The sequence below is a fragment of the Lissotriton vulgaris genome, chromosome 10 (assembly GCF_964263255.1).
Source record: "Lissotriton vulgaris chromosome 10, aLisVul1.2, whole genome shotgun sequence".
In the NCBI taxonomy this organism is placed as follows: domain Eukaryota; kingdom Metazoa; phylum Chordata; class Amphibia; order Caudata; family Salamandridae; genus Lissotriton; species Lissotriton vulgaris.
In genome coordinates this window covers 6,431,482-6,452,153 of record NC_141698.1, presented here as the reverse complement: position 1 = coordinate 6,452,153, position 20,672 = coordinate 6,431,482, and the positions used below count along the sequence as shown (strand labels likewise).

The 20,672-nt window shown below is 43.3% G+C and overlaps 1 protein-coding gene across 1 annotated transcript in view; it reads left to right on the top strand.

The window, feature by feature from the left end:
• The window catches only part of LOC147684297 (uncharacterized), a 164,405-nt gene extending 144,177 nt beyond the window's left edge, over positions 1–20,228 (top strand). Inside the window, exons 15-16 of the mRNA XM_086942304.1 lie at positions 9,544–9,692; positions 19,947–20,228. Of these exons, the coding sequence (XP_086798430.1) occupies positions 9,544–9,692; positions 19,947–20,228 (431 nt within the window). The remainder of the gene's footprint in view (positions 1–9,543; positions 9,693–19,946) is intronic.
• The last annotated feature ends 444 nt before the right edge of the window (positions 20,229–20,672 follow it).

The following is a 20,672-nucleotide window of genomic DNA, read 5'->3' as shown; positions in this document are numbered from 1 at the left end:
TATGGTTCAAACTAAATCATCTCGCTGTCTAGCCAGGGCTTCTTTCTCTTTTTCTCGTAAAGCCTTTTCTGTGGAATTGTCATGCAATACTTGAGGTACCAAGGGAGGATAAATACTTGGAGCAGTCGGAGTGACCAATCGAGGTGGACCTTCTCCAAACAGCTGATAATTTGGGACCGTAGATCTAGGTCTGCAAAACCCATCCCCGTTACTGGTTTTACTATCTGTACCCGTTCCATCTGTATCACTATCCCTCCGACATCTGGGATACTTTGAAAAGGGGTTTGGTGATTGCACAGGTTCTGATTCTGCAACATAGGGAGGTGGGTTTTTCATTAACAAATCTTCTAGGTGCTCATCCTCTGAGTCCCCTACGGGCATTATATGATGGGTCTTTTCTTTACTTTTTCCTTTCTTTTCTTCTAATACCCCCATCATTGGAAACAATCCCTCTGTCATCATGTTTTGTCTCCACTGTTTCATCTTCTGCTCTTTGGTTTGCGCTTGCACCCTCGGATACCATTTACTTAATCCCTTGTCCATCCGGGGTCTATCTCTTTCTAGAGCCTCAATCTCCCATTCTTCCAGGGCTTCGTACTGGGTCAATCTAGGTCTGGGGTGTAATTCATTCATGCGGGTCCTCAAGTTAAACAGGATCCGACCATTAAATGTACCTTCGATAGGGAATGCTAGGACTCCGTCATCTGCAGTATACTTTGCCCAGTTTTCTAACCATACACAGGTATGATACCCTTTGTCAAACATCATGAAAGAGGCAGGAGTATTTGGTGGGGGAATGAGCACGCCTTCCCTCGTTCTAATGGGCTTGTCTGTTTTAAAAAAAATCTTTACTTTGCCAGTAAATGACATTTTCCTTTTTATTCCATACATCATGTGCGGTCTACCTCGTAAAATCTGATCCTTATGAAATCCTAGGTACTTGGGATTCGGTATAAAATCGGGATACCACATACAACTTTCCAGACTCGCTTCTAACTCGGCCTGATTATTTTGTTTACCTTTGTGCTTCCAATGCTAGCGCGACTTCTATTTCGTAGTAACCAATCAACTCAGTGAATACAAAAAAATCCTTAACCAATGGGTGCGCGGCCTTTTCGCAAGACAGAGTCTCACGCTTCGGCACTCACCCCTCTTTCACAAATTCGGCTTCACTATACACCCGCGGTCTTGACCAATACCAGCGCGGCGCGTAGTGACGTCAGAGCAGTCTTCCGACCGACTCCCTCCTTCACAAGGTAACGGAAACTTTTTACTTTCCCTAAAGTGCGAATGCAAATCTTAGTCAACAACACGCAACGTTTGCCACTGTGTCTGAGTGTTCTAAACAGATAGAAAAATTGTCTTTTGCTACTAGTAAACCACTTCTGTCTACTTTTCATTCACTCGGGGTAGACTTCTTTGCCTAACCTCTCATACGCGTAAAATAGAACCTGTTATTCCCCTGACTCATCCACTTCTTCCTGGGATATATACTAAGTCAGGCTTTCACCAGCGGACTAATTTACTTACCATTCAAGCCTCGGAGACCCTACTACTCCTTCCGTATGCGACCCTTACTAGGTGATATCGCAATGAAAGTTTTATACAGGGACTCGTAGCTATCATTTACTCAGATACAAAAGATCCTAATTAGTGCTTCCAGTTATTCCTAACCCTGCACTAATGACTCAAGCAAGTGACTTCAGCAGCTAACCGGATTCTGCTCACCGTTGGCTATAATACCTCCCCGGGGATTCGGACTACACAGAACACTTACAAACAATACTTTTGTTAATATTGCATACAACACTTATAGCAGCAATGCAAAATTCATATACATAGACACATATATATCCTTAAAACATTTCAAAATCTTTGAATCAATGTAATAAAAAAAATCAGCAGCATAGAAATTTTAGCAGCACATTTTATTTTCACGGTTTATTTATCAGCTATCCTGTCTACCTAATTTAACTAGTCCTAACCATCCTCTGGTTACCAGAAAATTACTGATAGAGCGCGCAGTTCACCCGGGTCACCGAGGTTACCAATTTCTTACACGCACTGGGCCCTGGCGTGCATTCGTACTAACAATGACTTGCGTGAACCGGGTGAAATCTACACGCTGCTATGAGCAATTAAAGTTTGACTTCACGCCTCTGCTGACCATGTACCTGACTTACCACAGGCACATTACTCTTGACAGACCAGGAGCTAGCAGGGAATAGGTGACAAGGGACCTAGAAAAATACACTTTATAATCAGAACATACTTAACCACGATTTTCTTTTAAAATGACCACAGACACCTGATGAGTTTAAACGTTTATATAAAGATTTCAAAGAAAATATGCCAAGGCAAAAAGCGATATGCAAAGTAATACATCAATCATTAAGATCAAAACCACAATATAGCTGTGAATTAGAGCAAGTACCATTTGAGCATATGGGAACACTAAAGGTAAAAATATTAAGAACAGAACTAGTCACCGCAACTTTATACTAGAACATGGGATATGAATGGGACCTAAAACATGTACTTAACCTAGACTATTTAGGCTATTCTTGCTAAGTTCACTGCAATCAATCTAAAGGAAAGGGAAAAATAGGAACATACTAATAAATTCGATAGTTCAACAATGTTCTAAAGGAAGGGAGAGATGTGGAACAAGTCTAATAAGCAATTGCAGATATGATTGGCATTTCATGAAACAATATCACAGGCAAGACTGCTTTATTTAAGAAAGGAGAGTGAAGGAATGAGACTGAGAGAAGAGAGAGAACTATGGGAAAACGCAAACCCACAGCTTATATTTACCTAGATAGGAGTGAGGACTAACCCTGGCCACGGGTCAGTTTGGAAAACGGGGACAAGGACCCTCAAGGATTGGAATACCAGAATGCGAGCAGGTACAGCTCAAGGACAGTTCAGGACAGGATACCCCTCAGGTTTGGGTCAAGACTGGGCCTCTCAGGGTACGACCAACACCTACAGCTTCGGATGCAACGCCTGCGTTACCCCTCTCCTGCAAGTAATCCGCCAGCAACCCCGATTGGGTTTTCGAATTTCCCCAGCAAAGTGCTTCGCCAGCACTTAGGATTATTTCCACCCCTTAGGAGTTTGTGGAAAGTATGGACAGAGTGCTCCGCAGCACTCTCAGATTGAGCACCTATAGAGTTCGTAGGGTCAGTGACAGGTCTGCTACTCGGACAAGTCGGACAATTTCTCTATGGAATACCCGGTCAATTATACTATTTGGGGTCCCTCAGACCACCCACTAATGTTGCAAGTGACAGTTTCCTACATTGTGATTGGTCAGGAGAGGTGACCTGGTCTTTGTCACCTCCTAGAATTCAGTGTTCCCATCATGAATATGAAAATTTGCACATCCGCCCCTTGAGTTCACGTTCCCATCATAGGAATACAGGAAAACAATACAAGTGCATGGCAAATAGCAACAGTGTCTCTTCGCTCAAGGTAGGATTCGATCTCCTGGAGAGAGTTCCCAGGCACATTGGGCTTCAGGAGCCAGCTGGCTTGTTTCAGCTTCTGCGCAGTAGAGTTTCTCCCCGGTCACATGTTGGTGCCCAGCAGAGCCTCAAGTATGGCTCCGCTCCCGATTTTCCCAGCCCCAGAGACGCGGTACATGAAAAGTAAGCGAGAACTAATTAGAATCATACATAAACTGATCACACTGTATACCATGGTAGATTTTACTACATCCCTTACTTTATAATATCTATAGCATTACAGTTTAGTGCGAAAAGACAGATAGGCTGAAGCAGCTGTAGCAAGCACAGTGCGTGGTGAAAGACAAGCGGCCATGTTTGCAACAGTGCGCATGAGCAACTTATTCCCTCCAGAATGCGAGTGCGTCACATCACATGGGTATGATCGACGCATGCGCAGACTGAATTTCAGCGAAGCGGCCATTTCTTTAGTGCAAGCTTTGTTAGTATGAAAAGACATACAAGCAAGCATCCTGGGGACACCCGCGTATTGGGGAAGACGCTGAACAAATGACGAACAACTGGATTAATATGATTATACATTAGACGAGGTTCTTGAATGAGAGCAAGACGCTTTACGTGTGAATCCTTGCTCCATCACTAGCACCAGTGCTCAGGTGTACACAGCCATTTAGCCAACAACCCAGTACCGGGCAGGCGGTGATGTAGTGTTATTAAGCTCCTCTGAGCGTACCTGATCAACTTACTCAAATGCCAATGCTCATATAGGCGCTCACATGGTTTTTGTCATTACCCTAATTCTTCCTCGTTTGTGACCCCCTCCTCCTCAGCACTGAGCACATCTTCACTTTCCCCTCCTCTACTGCTCATATAGGCCCGGTACAAACCCCAGAAATTTTTGGGCCGACTCCTTGGATGGAGCAGCTCATTGTAGACCTCTGACTGTTGGAGGGAGCAGCTCATTGTAGACCTCTGACTGTGTGCTGCAATACGTCATATCCCGTAGCCAGCTGTGGACAGTGGGAGTCGGTCCCTCTACCAATGCATAGCAACCTCACGTTTCGCCATTAGCAAATTCATGGCAACTAGTCTGCGCAAAGATTTTGGTAACTGTTTAGTGTAGTCTAGGACGCAAAGCGGGTGTCGGGGCCAGCTCAACCTCAGCAATACTACCAAGCTCCGTAAAGACAGTGCTCCAGAAGGACTGTACCCCAGGGCATAGCCAAGCAAGATTCAGAAAGTCTGCCACCTGCGTGTGGCAACGCTCACATTCCGCCGTCTCCCATAGGCCGTATCTGTGCAATTGCTCTGGGGTGTAATAGACCCTATTTAGGAATTTGAAATGAATCAGCCTGTGCTTACCATTGAGGGATATACGTCTGGTATTCTTGCAGCAGTAACGCCACATATCATCATCAAGTGGCATCTGCAGATCCCTCTGCCAGGCCAGACGTGCGTCTGTTTACCCGAGATAGTGCTATTCTGTATATATTGGGTACTAGCTTTCGGGCACTCTCCGTTTTTAACACAAATGTTAGTTCTGGGACCTCCGGTGGCTCAGCGAGATCCTCTCCCAGCTGCTCTAGAAGGGCTCTGCGCACCCTGTGGAATTGGAAGTGCTGCAGCGATGTAGGCGTCTCACCGCTACCACTCGCCCGCTCCCAGGTGATAGCCTTCTCTTCGTGAAATAGATCCCCTGCCCTGATTATATTGAGTCTATGAAGAGCTTCAATCACTCTCCTATCTCTGCATGGGGTCAACCAACGTGCCCACTCCACCGGCATACATGGAGAGTATAGCAGCGCACTACCCTGGTGCCGCAAGAGACTGTGCGGATCTCCACCGTTAATGCTGTGGTAGGTATTAAAGTAAAACACAAGCCACGTACCGCAATAAAATGCCCAATGGGAGACACGTACCATTAGAATGACTAGGCATGCCACTGGAAGAGGATGAGCGTTACCGTCCTTTTAAGGAAACACCTTCTATGAGTTTTCATCTATGATGTCTGCATCCCTCTTCTCCCAAGACAGAGGAGACATCATATAATCTTCCTTCTAGCAGCTTGAATTCTACTGCTGTATGAATTTAGGTTTGAGAGGCTGCACTGGTAGCATACACCTCAATCCTTACATTAGGTGAGGTCACTTCCGGAATAGAAGTGGGTCCCGCGAGTAAGTGGACCCCTGCATCCTACATCACTTGAGTGAGCGCGTATGTTTCGCAGCGCTCTTACCGGTGAACCTTCATCAGGTCCTTGCAACGGGCTGACATACAACAGCATGCAGAGCCCAACTGCATCATGTTACAAAGTGTGGGCATGTGGATTGCCCATGGGATTTAATGTAAATCACATATCTGACAGAAAAGAGATTTGCATTTAATCAGAATATAAAGCTGTGAGTCAGTAACCCTGAAGCCAAACATGAGGGTTCAGGGAGCCTCTTCAAAAAGGGTCTCCGGCGTGTGTGAGACTCTGAAGAGAGCGGGTTCTTGACTTTCACTTTATTTATACTTAAGTCCCTCATCCTGCTTAATGTACGCGGCTACAACTTCACAAAGGTTAACGAATAAAACAAGCCCCCCAAAATCTCAAAGGCTCTGTGGCCCTGGGAGGCTCCAGATACCAGGGGTTAGATAGACTCTGAGGATTCAGGACCCAGACAGGTTCTCAGGTCTGAGCCTCAACTGCAGCAGCCAGGGGTGGCCTTAGAGGGAAGGAGCAGGGCTTGGACCTGAACTACAACTCTTGGGGAGCTGGAGGTTGGCAGGCGAGGGAAGGTCAACTCTGACCCTCCAGACAGACAATCATGGGACAGAACTAAGCAGATAATTCATTAATTATTCAGCCCCCTGGGGCTTCCTCTTCACGGCTACAGGTGAAACCACAGCTCCGTCAGACTGAGCCCCTGGTGGCCCAGTAACCCCCTGGAGCTCCATTACAGAATCTTTGTTATGGCGCTTTAAAAGGAAAAAGCCATTCTCCACTACTGTGAGGCTTATTTAAAATTGAATTGAGAAAGATTCTGCCCCATCTGTCATTACACATGTTCAAAAAAGAATAAATACAGGATCCACTTAACAAAGGTAAGTTCACAGGAGGGGATCTTCACAAATGAAAATGTACACTTCCATCAAGGTGTAACTCTCTACCTCGATGCAATTCTTAAATCCCAACTGGACATTTATACAGGATTGTAGGAGTTTGTGTCTCCGCCTTCTGCAGGTGACACGCAAAACTCACCTACACGAAACACGCAAAAATCAACTGCAGGAGACACGCAAAACTCAAAACTGAAGGTGACACGCAAAACTCTACTGCAGGAGACACACAAAACTCAATGGCAGGAGACACACAAAACTCAACTACAGAAGACACGCAAAACTCAAAACTGAAGGAGACAAGCAAAACTCAACTGAGGAGACACGCAAAACTGAAGGAGACATGCAAAACTCAAAACTGAAGGTGACACGCAAAACTCTACTGCAGGAGACACACAAAACTCAATGGAAGGAGACACGCAAAACTCTACTGCAGGAGACACGCAAAACTCAATGGCAGGAGACACACAAAACTCAACTACAGAAGACACGCAAAACTCAAAACTGAAGGAGGCACGCAAAACTCAACTGAGGAGACACGCAAAACTGAAGGAGACATGCAAAACTCAAAACTGAAGGTGACACGCAAAACTCTACTGCAGGAGACACACAAAACTCAATAGAAGGAGACACGCAAAACTCTACTGCAGGAGACACGCAAAACTCAATGGCAGGAGACACACAAAACTCAACTACAGAAGACACGCAAAACTCAAAACTGAAGGAGACACGCAAAACTCAACTGAGGAGATACGCAAAACTGAAGGAGACATGCAAAACTCAAAACTGAAGGTGACACGCAAAACTCTACTGCAGGAGACACACAAAACTCAATGGCAGGAGACATGTAAAACTCTACTGCAGGAGACACACAAAACTCAATGGCAGGAGACACGCAAAACTCTACAGCTGCAGACACGCAAAACTCTACTGCAGGAGACACTCAAAACTCAACTGAGGAGACACACAAAGCTCAATGGCAGGAGACACGCAAAACTCTACTGCAGGAGACACGCAAAACTCAATGGCAGGAGACACGCAAAACTCTACTGCAGGAGACACGCAAAACTCAATGGCAGGAGACCCGCAAAACTACTGCAGGAGACACGCAAAACTCAACTGAGGAGACAAGCAAAACTAAAAACTGAAGGAGAAGCGCAAAGCTCAACTACAGGAGACACGCAAAATCTCAAAACTGAAGGAGACACGCAAAACTCAACTACAATAGACACGCAAAACTCAACTGCAGGAGACATGCAAAACTCAACTAAAGGAGACATGCAAAACTCAACTACAGGAGACACACGAAACTCAACTACAGGAGACACACAAAACTCAAGTACAGGAGACACGCAAAACTCAACTAAAGGAGACATGCAAAACTCAACTACAGGAGACACACAAAACTCAACTACAGGAGACAAACAAAACTCAATGGCAGGAGACACGCAAAACTCTACTGCAGGAGACACGCAAAACTCAATGGCAGGAGACCCGCAAAACTCAACTAAAGGAGACCTGCAAAACTCAACTAAAGGAGACATGCAAAACTCAACTACAGGAGACACACAAAACTCAACTACAGGAGACACACAAAACTCAAATACAGGAGACACGCAAAACTCAAAACTGAAGGAGACACGCAAAACTCAAAACTGAAGGAGACACACAAAACTCAAAAGTGAAGGAGACCCGCAAAACTAAAAACTAAAGGAGACCCGCAAAACTCAAGTACAAGGGACACGCGAAACTCAAAACTGAAGGAGCACGCAAAACTCAACAAATAAAGGACACGATTGAGGTGTAACTCCACTGAGTTTAGTTTTACACACCATAGACAAAGATCTGTGCCTACATTTATTGAACTGCGAGTTGAAAGTAGCGAATGGGGCATGACCGGATAAAAACATGCATACCTAACAAACATTACTGGGAACACAGATATACAGCCCACATCCCTAGCTCACCCTCTTCCCCTTGTGCTGTAACAAATGCAGCTAGACACTGGCTACAGTCATGTGTATCATTGTGGGTGTTTCATGACGTAAAGAGTTTTATAATAAGTCTTTCTGTGTCCATAGAGTAGTGTTAGATGTAAATGAGTCATATGTTCTTATTTATAATTCTTCAACAATTTGCATCTTTATAATTTTCTATGTAAGTGCATCTGATGAGTCTATTTTAACAATGTCAATAATATGCGCCTAAAGTTACATTAAAATGTTTTAATTAAGTTTACTTATTTTGTAGAAATGTTAAAAACAAGATAGTCTGATTCATATAGGGGTCTGAAATGTCTAAACGTATATATGAAAATGTTTCCTGTAGTTTCTTTATCTTTTTAGGTGTGGGTCTTTCTGTTGGTGGTGTTATTCCATGCCATCCCTGATTTCTGTCTGATGCTCTTGTAGTATCTTTAGTACCTGTGGGTGGCCTGGTGTATGAACTACCCCACCCGCTGGTTGGAGTAGATTTGCGCCGGTTTAGGCTGCATTACTACTGGAGTGGATGTGGGGGTAACTTTTGTGAACTGCAACTAATATCACCACTTGGTGGGTGTAGTGTTGTATTTTGATGTCCCTTCCTGTGGCCCACCTTGATTTTCACTTCCTCCTCCCACTTGTTGTAGATGTTTCCCACCTCCCACATTTACTCCCAGCATACAGGACTACACATGCATAGTTCTGCACACCATTCCCCGAGAGCTCAGCCCATTAGAGCGAGGCTGGCTGAGGCACTTAGGAGGCCTCGAAGTCCTACTAGAGGAGTAAAATTACACCCACTTGTAAATATTTTTGTGAAGTGCCCCAGAGGGCTGGACCAGACTATTTTCCTTATGGATTCATACTTTACCAAATATATTTTAACAAAGAAATGCAAGCCCATGATTAGCATTTATGTAACGTACAATAGGATAAACTCGTTTTGCCCAGAGCCTACCTGTCTAACCCAAACCTATGTTCTTCACCAGTTGATGACGAGTCTGAGACAGGGGAGGTGGATGTGGCTGAAACTGACCTTAACGTGCAAAGTGCTACCCACTGCCCCCAGGAGCCCTCAGTGCAGAACCAGACCTCCTTCTGCATCACCGAGCCCAGCCCCGGAATCCAGCTGGCCAAGGTAGGCATTGTTGCAGCATGATGGTCCAGTTTGTCAAGCGCTGTGAAGTCTGGTAGGAGGTGCTTAAAAGAAGATTATTTGTTTCCTCTCCTCCCTTGCTTCTGGCTCCTCCTTCTCTTGTGAGGGTTGCTCTCCTTCTATCATCCCTTTCTGGTTCTGGAATGTTCTGCTGGGGCTGTGAATCCAACCCAACCCCACTTACATTGCTACTGCCCTTTGGCTGTGGTTCCTTGCATTTCTCCTTCCTCTCCTTTCCCTATCAAATTCCCCCCTACTGTTCAGCACTTTTAAGTTGCCCTGTGGCATAATGTGTGGCCTGTCTGTAAAGAGCTGTCAGGTCAGATGGATTAATATGTGTAACCTGTGTGAGAAGCAATGAGAGGTCTGATAGAAAGAGGTGTGTAATGTGTAACCTGGGAGAAGCAATGAGAGGTCTGATGGAAAGAGGTGTGTAATGTGTAACCTGTCTGAGAAGCAATGAGAGGTCTGATAGAAAGAGGTGTGTAATGTGTAACCTGTGAGAAGCAATGAGAGGTCTGATTGAAAGAGGAGTGTAATGTGTAACCTGCGTGAGAAGCAATGAGAGGTCTGATAGAAAGAGTTGTGTAATGTGTAACCTGTCTGAGAATCAATAAGAGGTCTGATAGAAAGAGGTGTGTAATGCGTAACCTATGTGAGAAGCAATGAGAGGTCTGATAGAAAGAGGTGTGTAATGTGTAACCTGTGTGAGAAGCAATGAGAGGTCTGACAGAAAGAGGAGTGTAATGTGTAACGTGGGAGAAGCAATGAGAGGTCTGATGGAAAGAGGTGTGTAATGTGTAACCTGTCTGAGAAGCAATGAGAGGTCTGATAGAAAGAGGTGTGTAATGTGTAACCTGCGAGAAGCAATGAGAGGTCTGATTGAAAGAGGAGTGTAATGTGTAACCTGTGTAAGAAGCAATGAGAGGTCTGATAGAAAGAGTTGTGTAATGTGTAACCTGTCTGAGAAGCAATGAGAGGTCTGACAGAAAGAGGAGTGTAATGTGTAACCTGTGTAAGAAGCAATGAGAGGTCTGATAGAAAGAGGTGTGTAATGTGTAACCTGCGTGAGAAGCAATGAGAGGTCTGATAGAAAGAGGTGTGTAATGTGTAACCTGTGTGAGAAGCAATGAGAGGTCTGATAGAAAGAGGTGTGTAATGTGTAACCTGTGTGAGAAGCGATGAGAGGTCTGATAGAAAGAGGTGTGTAATGTGTAACCTGCGTGAGAAGAGATGAGAGGTCTGATAGAAAGAGTTGTGTAATGTGTATTCTGCGTGAGAAGCAATGAGAGGTCTGATAGAAAGAGGTGTGTAATGTGTAACCTGCGTGAGAAGCAATGAGAGGTCTGATAGAAAGAGGTATGTAATGTGTAACCTGTGTGAGAAGCAATGAGAGGTCTGATAGAAAGAGGTGTGTAATGTGTAACCTGTGTGAGAAGCAATGAGAGGTCTGATAGAAAGAGGTGTGTAATGTGTAACCTGTGTGAGAAGCAATGAGAGGTCTGATAGAAAGAGGTGTGTAATGTGTAACCTGTGTGAGAAGCAATGAGAGGTCTGATAGAAAGAGGTGTGTAATGTGTAACCTGTGTGAGAAGCAATGAGAGGTCTGATAGAAAAAGGTGTGTAATGTGTAACCTGTGTGAGAAGCAATGAGAGGTCTGATAAAAAGAGGTGTGTAATGTGTAACCTGTGCGTGAAGCAATGAGAGGTCTGATAGAAAGAGGTGTGTAATGTGTAACCTGTGTGAGAAGCAATGAGAGGTCTGATAGAAATAGTTGTGTAATGTGTAACCTATGTGAGAATCAATGAGAGGTCTGATAGAAAGAGGTGTGTAATGTGTAACCGGCGTGAGAAGCAATGAGAGGTCTGATAGAAAGAGGTGTGTAATGTGTAACCTGCGTGAGAAGCAATGAGAGGTCTGATAGAAAGAGGTGTGTAATGTGTAACCTGTGTGAGAAGCAATGAGAGGTCTGATAGAAAGAGGTGTGTAATTTGTAACCTGCGTGAGAAGCAATGAGAGGTCTGATACAAAGAGGTGTGTAATGTGTAACCTGCGTGAGAAGCAATGAGAGGTCTGATAGAAAGAGGTGTGTAATGTGTAACCTGTGTGAGAAGCAATGAGAGGTCTGATAGAAAGAGGTGTGTAATGTGTAACCTGTGTGAGAAGCAATGAGAGGTCTGATAGAAAGAGGTGTGTAATGTGTAACCTGTGTGAGAAGCAATGAGAGGTCTGATAAAAAGAGGTGTGTAATGTGTAACCGGTGTGAGAAGCAATGAGAGGTCTGATAGAAAGAGGTGTGTAATGTGTAACCTGTGTGAGAAGCAATGAGAGGTCTGATAGAAATAGTTGTGTAATGTGTAACTTGTGTGAGAAGCAATGAGAGGTCTGATAGAAAGAGGTGTGTAATGTGTAACCTGCGTGAGAAGCAATGAGAGGTCTGATAGAAAGAGGTGTGTAATGTGTAACCTGTGTGAGAAGCAATGAGAGGTCTGACGGAAAGAGGTGTTGTAATAATCCAGGGAAAAGATTAAAATTTTAAGTAGATTTATTCAGCAGCACAGCATCATGTAGACAGCTTCAAGTCCAAGTACAACTGACATTAAGATGCAGAATGCATCACTAGGAAAGTTCTGAGAACCAGAACACCATGAAGAAAGGCTCATGCCATTAAAGGGGAAGTAATAGAAGGAAAGATATACAGTGCAGGATGTAACACATCTCCCCCCTAAAAGAAAACAAGGAATAAAACATATGTACAAAATCATAAAGACAACAAAAGCAATATATTATACATAGTCCCGTAAAGACATGGGTTTCTTAAGAATGCGGGAATCCTCCTTGATCCTAGAGGCAATAGTGTCAGGAGGAAGCCTAGAACACAGACCTGGTGCGGAATTGTAACAATTATGAGAACCAAGATGGGTATTCACATCATGAGTATTCACAACATATTGGACAGGGCACTTTGCAACTTTGCTTACATTCCAGACCTTTCCCTCTTGCGTGATAACAGAGTTATTAAAAACATTTTTGATCTGAATAGGTCTGCCATACTTGCTCATGCCCTTGCTAACAAAAGAAGGTTTCATAATCTTGACCCAATCACCAACAGCCAAACCATGCTCTCTTACTTTCCACCTCTTGTTATACCATTCAGCCGATTTCTTTTGTTTACAAGAAACTCTGTCCGCAAGAATCTTAACATCCACACTATCTTCACCAAAACCCTTACACTTCTCCTTGAACCACCAAGGACAGATGACAAATGCTGGATCTCTTCCCTTAAGTAATTTGAATGGACTAACTTCAGTGGTGGTGTGGGTAGTTATACGGTAGTTCCAAAGTTTCTCTCTGAGAGCATTCAACCAGTTACCCTTTTCCTTGATGGAATCAACAACAAAGTTTTTTAACACACGATTGAATCACTCAACCTGACCATTCTCGTGCGGTTCATAGAGAGAAGTTCTGACATGTTTGATATTACAGGACTGTAAAAATGACTGCATCTCTGACGAGACCAGTTGAACTCCGTTGTCTGACACCAAAACAGAAGGACAACCCTCTCTAGAAAACACTTCCTGAAAAAACATAATAATGACCTCAGAAGTAACCTTTGATACAAACTTTACCTCTGGCCATTTGGAATGGTAATCAATAATCACCAGAGCAAAACGAGAAGACTCAGGTAAAATGTTGAACGGACCAGAAATGTCAAAGGCAATTTTTTCCCACGGAAATTCAGGCCACACTACTGATTTAAGAGGAGGAACAAAGACTTTCAACATTTTATCTATGTCACAACACTCACTGCATTCTCTAACCACACGATCCACGAACCTGTCCAAACCCGGCCACCAAAAGTTCAATCTAATAAGCCGCTTCATAGCAGAAATTCCCGGATGGGTCTTGTGTGCTAACTTGAGTATCAGGTCCTGAACTCCAACAGGTGGGACACACTTGTCACCTTTAAAAACTAAGTTCCCTTCACAAAACAACTCATCAGCAACATTAAAAAATGGCACAATATCCTCTCTGACATTGGCTTTGTTGGGCCAACCTTCCAACAAATATTTCCTTAAAGTATTCAGCCTATCATCCTTCTCCTGACACTTGAGCCAAAATTGTTCAGTAATATCTTGATACTGAGTATCAACAAAATCCTGCAATCCAGAAACAAAATCAACATCCTTACACCCAGAGATACCATCAACTACACTAAGACATGGAAGGCGTGGTAGACAATCAGCTGTGACATTTTTCTTTCCTGGTATATATTCTACTGTGAAACTATATTCCTGTAGTCTTGATGTTAACCGTGCAATTCTCGCTGTCGAGTTCCATCCTCCTCCCACTGATAGAATATGAACAAGGGGCTTGTGATCAGTTCTTAATATGAACTTGCTTCCCCAAATGTAGATCCTATAGTGTTCAATTGCCCACACACATGACAGTAGCTCTCGCTCGATAACTGCATACCTGCGTTCTGTTTCACTCAAGGTCCTAGATGAGAAAGCAACATTCCACTCTGACACACCATCTGTCTGAGACAACACACACCCCAAACCATATAAACTCGCATCCGTAGTGATAATACACTCTTTGCCCATCCTAAAAGGTCCTAAAGTTGGTGAATTTACAATATCTTTTTTTATCTCAGTAAAAGCCTTTTCTTGCTCTGTGGTCCAAACAAACTCATTCTTCTGCCTCAACAGCTTCCTTAAAGGCTCCATTTTAGTGGCAAAGTTAGCAACAAATTTGCTGTAGTACTCGCACATTCCCGAAAAAGACAAAAGCTGTTCCTTATTATTAGGAGCCGGGGCATTGAGAATTGCCTCAACATTAGATTTCTTTGGAATCAAACATTCCCCTGAAAGGGTATGCCCCAAATACTCTACTGACTTCTTAAACAGATTGCATTTATGTGCTTTAAGGGTAAGACCATGGCTTTGCAATCTGGAACATACCTCATCAAGATGTACAGAATGTTCAACAACATTTTTAGAAAAAATCAGAATGTCATCTTGAAAACACTTAACGAAAGAATCAAGATCCCTGAATATCTGAAACATTACGCGCTGCAATACAGAAGCAGCTGAAGCCAATCCAAATGGCATTCTCCTGTATTGGAAGAGACCCATGGGAGTAATAAAGGCAGTGAATTTTTTAGATTCTTCCGTCAACTCTATTTGGTGGTACGCTGACCTTAAATCTAAAGTAGAAAAGATCTGCGCACCATCGAATAAAGAAACAAGTTCATTAATATTTGGGAGCGGATGGCAATCTATGACAATATTCGAATTAAGAGCCCTCAAATCAATACAGACTCTCAACTTTTGATCCGGTTTACGTACAAGAACTATGGGCGAAACCCATTCTGAAGACTCTATGGGTTCGATTATGTCATCTTTTAATAAGTCATCCAGCATATCTTTTAACTCAGACCTGACATTGAGAGGTACACCTCTTAATTTCTGTTTAACCGGAATAGCTCCATCTTTTAGCACTATTTTGTGTGCAAACCCTTTCAACTTTCCCAGTTGATCACAAAATACTTTGTCAAATTTACTGCTCCACAATGAAGTGACTTCCTCTCCCCCATCACTAATGGTGTTAACCATCTCTTGGTCGCTACAAAGCTCAATAGGATCCTTGGCTCGTGGATTCAACTTGATGCCAAGTTCCCACTGATCTTGCCACCCTAGAACATTTACACCCTTGATAGCAATGTATAGTTTGATGTGAGCTAATCTACCCCTGAAAGTTAGAGGAACACACAAAAATCCTTCAATGGAAATATTGCCTCCATTAAAACTTTCTGCTAGAATATCAGATGGTTGTAACTTAGACAAATCACATACATTCTGTAACTTCTCATCAAAATATTGCTTTGTAATAATGGTCCATGGGGATCCAGAATCCACCATCAATTCGACCTCAATTCCCCAAATGTTAAACATACACTTAGGTGATTTCTTACTAATTGAAACAACAGTACCACTTTGAATGATAGAGACAACATAGCCTCTATTGAGTTCTTGTGTAGAGGTTTCAGCATCATTAACAGAAGAAACTTTTGCAGGAGTAGGAAAATTGGAAATGGGACATGGATGCCCCGCTCGCCCTTGAGTATTGAAACGTTTTTCTCTACATACATTCCCAAAGTGTCCCATTTTGCCACATATATTACAGGTTCTATTAAGAGCAGGACAACCTTGGAAAGAAGCAATATGTGATCTGTTTCCACATCTGAAACAAGAAACTGAATTGCTGTTAAAATCAGGTTTCCTGAAATTACTATTTGACACATTCTTTTTACTCAATTGTGTAGCAGTAAAATTTCTTCCTTCATTTTTGGGCTTAACAAGGCATACTTCTTCCTCAACACTACTTTTACTAGTATTAGTACTTTGTTTCTCTACAATATTCATCCATTTTTCAGACATCTCTGTAGACTTAGCAATAGCGATACTCTCCTCCAGGGTAGGGTCACCTAAACACCATAATTTATCTTGGACTTTTTTGTTTTTGACGTGAACAATAATTTGGTCACGTATCATTTCATCGGCCATTGTACCAAAATTACAGCGTAAAGTTAACGCTCTCAGGGCAGTGAGAAATTCATCAAACGATTCATCCTGTTTCTGTGCCCTGGTATAAAATTTGAAACGATTAAGGGCAATATTAGCAGTAGGTTTAAATCTTTTTTCTAGCCTAGCAAGTGCTTCAGAGTAAACATTAAGATTATCACCACTTCCAGAAGGTAGCACAATAAGAGGCAAAGTTCTAAAAATTTCTTGCCCTTCTGAGCCCAAACAATGTAACAAAATACTTTTTTTTCTCTCTGCACCCATTCGCTCTCCATCAATAGCCTTCATATAATTGAAGAACTCTTCTTTCCATCTTGCCCAAGGCAAGGGAGGATCACCCTTAACTTGTAGAAATTTTGCAAGAGGATCAAATTGCATATTAATTAACTCAATGACAGTAAAAGTATGTAATAGTAACAATTAAAATTATGGGATGTACTGAAATATATATGTAGAATGGTATCATGAAAACATTGTACTATATCATAGAAAACACACTGTAAAACAAAAGGAAAGCGTAAGGAAATACAGAGTTAATAGACGTTGAGATCTTGCAAATGATAATAACAAAGTACCAAAATAAACAAAATAAATTGTTGTTGAAGGAAACACTGTAAATACCACACAGCAGTAATTGTCAGCCAGAAGTATGTCCCTTCGTTCACAATGGGCAAATCAGAACATGCAGCAGTGATTGCCAGCAAAGCGTAGTTTATTTGTTTTAAATCGGAAGGTCGGAAGATGCAGCAGTGATTGCAAGCAAAGCGTAGTTTATTTGTTTTAAATCGGAAGGTCGGAACTAGCGCAAGCGTTGCTAGGAGACGAAATGCCAGAAGAAACAAAATGGCGGCACGTTGCACGCAGCGTTACGTGAGACGCTACTCACGCTGCGTGTATTGTGAAGAAACGCGTTGCAGGAGATGACGCGTAGAAATAGACACGCGTTGCCAGGAGATGACGCGTTCAAAACAAAGCTCGGTTGCTGGGCAGCGTTGACGTCTTGCAGCTTGTTTCAAATTAAAGCGCTGACGTGTTGACGCTCCGTTTGTTGAGCTCGGCGTCTACGTATCTAGGCAACAAGTCAGAATGCTTGCATCTGAGAGGGAATTCCACAGCTCCGCGTAATGGTATCCAGGCAGCAAGCCTAACGCGCTGAGCCAGTGGAAGACTTGAAAGATGCACAAGTCCAAAAACAAAGAAAATTGCAGTAAAAACACGGGGAAATGCTCTCAGGAAGTGAGGAAAATAGAGAAATAAATCCAAAAGAGCACAGATCCAAAATTCCACTTTTCTTAAACGGAAGGAAGGAAAAAGCAGCATAAAAGTCTTAAAATAGTTCCAGAAGAGACAAAATAGGGTTCACTCCGCTCCTGTGCTGTAGATGGCTGGAGTCCTCGTCGCCAAAATTTGTAATAATCCAGGGAACAGATTAAAATTTTAAGTAGATTTATTCAGCAGCACAGCATCATGTAGACAGCTTCAAGTCCAAGTACAACTGACATTAAGATGCAGAATGCATCACTAGGAAAGTTCTGAGAACCAGAACACCATGAAGAAAGGCTCATGCCATTAAAGGGGAAGTAATAGACGGAAAGATATACAGTGCAGGATGTAACAGGTGTGTAATGTGTAACCTGTGTGAGAAGCAATGAGAGGTCTGACAGAAAGAGGAGTGTAATGTGTAACCTGTGTAAGAAGCAATGAGAGGTCTGATAGAAAGAGGTGTGTAATGTGTAACCTGCGTGAGAAGCAATGAGAGGTCTGATAGAAAGAGGTGTGTAATGTGTAACCTGTGTGAGAAGCAATGAGAGGTCTGATAGAAAGAGGTGTGTAATGTGTAACCTGTGTAAGAAGCAATGAGAGGTCTGATAGAAAGATGTATGCATGTGTAACCTGCGTGAGAAGCAATGAGAGGTCTGATAGAAAGAGGTGTGTAATGTGTAACCTGTCTGAGAATCAATAAGAGGTCTGATAGAAAGAGGTGTGTAATGTGTAACCTGTGTCAGAAGCAATGAAAGGTCTGACAGAAAGAGGTGTGTAATGTGTAACCTGTCTGAGAAGCAATGAGCGGTCTGATAGAAAGAGGTGTGTAATGTGTAACCTGTCTGAGAATCAATAAGAGGTCTGATAGAAAGAGGTGTGTAATGTGTAACCTGTGTGAGAAGCAATGAGAGGTCTGATAGAAAGAGGTGTGTAATGTGTAACCTGCGTGAGAAGCAATGAGAGGTCTGATAGAAAGAGTTGTGTAATGTGTAACCTGTCTGAGAAGCAATGAGAGGTCTGACAGAAAGAGGAGTGTAATGTGTAACCTGTGTAAGAGGCAATGAGAGGTCTGATAGAAAGAGGTGTGTAATGTGTAACCTGCGTGAGAAGCAATGAGAGGTCTGATAGAAAGAGGTGTGTAATGTGTAACCTGTGTGAGAAGCAATGAGAGGTCTGATAGAAAGAGGTGTGTAATGTGTAACCTGTGTAAGAAGCAATGAGAGGTCTGATAGAAAGAGGTGTGTAATGTGTAACCTGCGTGAGAAGCAATGAGAGGTCTGATAGAAAGAGGTGTGTAATGTGTAACCTGTCTGAGAATCAATAAGAGGTCTGATAGAAAGAGGTGTGTAATGTGTAACCTGTGTGAGAAGCAATGAGAGGTCTGACAGAAAGAGGTGTGTAATGTGTAACCTGTGTGAGAAGCAATGAGAGGTCTGATAGAAAGAGGTGTGTAATGTGTAACCTGTCTGAGAATCAATAAGAGGTCTGATAGAAAGAGTTGTGTAATATGTAACCTGTCTGAGAATCAATAAGAGGTCTGATAGAAAGAGGTGTGTAATGTGTAACCTGTGTGAGAAGCAATGAGATGTCTGATAGAAAGAGGTGTGTAATGTGTAACCTGTGTGAGAAGCAATGAGAGGTCTGATAGAAAGAGTTGTGTAATGTGTAACCTGTCTGAGAATCAATAAGAGGTCGGATAGAAAGAGGTGTGTAATGTGTAACCTGTGTGAGAAGCAATGAGAGGTCTGATAGAAAGAGGTGTGTAATGTGTAACCTGTGTGAGAAGCAATGAGAGGTCTGATAGAAAGAGGTGTGTAATATGTAACCCTGTGTGAGAAGCCCTGTGAGGTATAGTAGAAGGAGCAGTGAGGTGAGACCTGTCTGTAAAACGCTGTGAGGTGTGGTCTGTCTGTAAAGCGCTGTGAGGTTTGGTAGAAGGAGCAGTGTGTGGTGTGACCCTTCAATAAAGCGCTGTGAGGTCTGAGCACACAACCTATACATGATGCAGTCCACTAGAAAGTGGTGCTGGATGTATGACGATAAGAAAAGGGGCCATTTCAACGCGGTCTGTTAGATCGCTGTTTTCACAACGCAAGTCGTTACATCGACTTGCGCTGGAGGGTGGCTGGATTTACGAATAGTGTGAATTACTATTCCAACTCCAGTCTACATACAGTAGGGAAGGTGTTGGAAACAGTAATTTAAACTATTCCTTAGTCTACAGCGCCCTCCGGTGCAAGTCGACATAACGACTTGCGTAGTGAAAAAGCTATGTAATAGTACCACGTTGAAATGGATGTGTGGTAAACGATGTCTCCAGTGGTGCTAGATGGGTTCTACATAGAACTTTTGGCTGAGGTGGTTTTGTCTCTCCTTGCCTTCCAGGTCCTCGAAGGAAGCCCCATACTGTGCCAGGACCGGATCACCTCCAAGTGGTCTCAAGTGGGCACCTTGTCGCATATTCTGCCAGGCGTGCCTGTGTCCGCGATGTGTACCACGGTCACCTCCTATGCACACTGGATCAACAAGACATCCAAAAATGCCAAGAGACCTCTGAACTTGCCACCACTGAGTTCCGCCCGGTCCACTCTGGCCTGCACTGCAGACCTCCCACTTGCCCTCATGCTCCTGGTCCTCCTCTCCTTAGCGACTCCATGCTCCTATTAACGCACATTTATTTCTCCAATCCTAATATACTCCTTAGTTCTGTCCTCTCTGGCGCGTGGTGTGTCTTGGGTAGACAGTAATGCATCCATGTGGGTGGCATGGGCTAGCAGGCTCCTGTGCCCCCCTCGAATGCAGGCTCTGTCCCATCATCGCAGTTGAGGGCTCACTGCGCGGGCCATTTGGGCAACGGTCACTGACAGCTAAAGTTAAAGTCTGGCACCTCATTAACAGAAGACTATGGAGAGGAAGCTGGGTGCCAGATCCGGTCCTGAGGGGACCTCTGCTCACCCTCACCTGACACTCTTTTCTATTGCTCAGATCCATGTCCTTTGTTCCTGAGATCCTCTCCTGTCCCTTCTTTCATGCCCAGTGCCATCTGGCAGCTCTCCCCCCATGTATCCCAGTCATCCTGGCCACTTGAACCAGAATATACCATTTATTTTA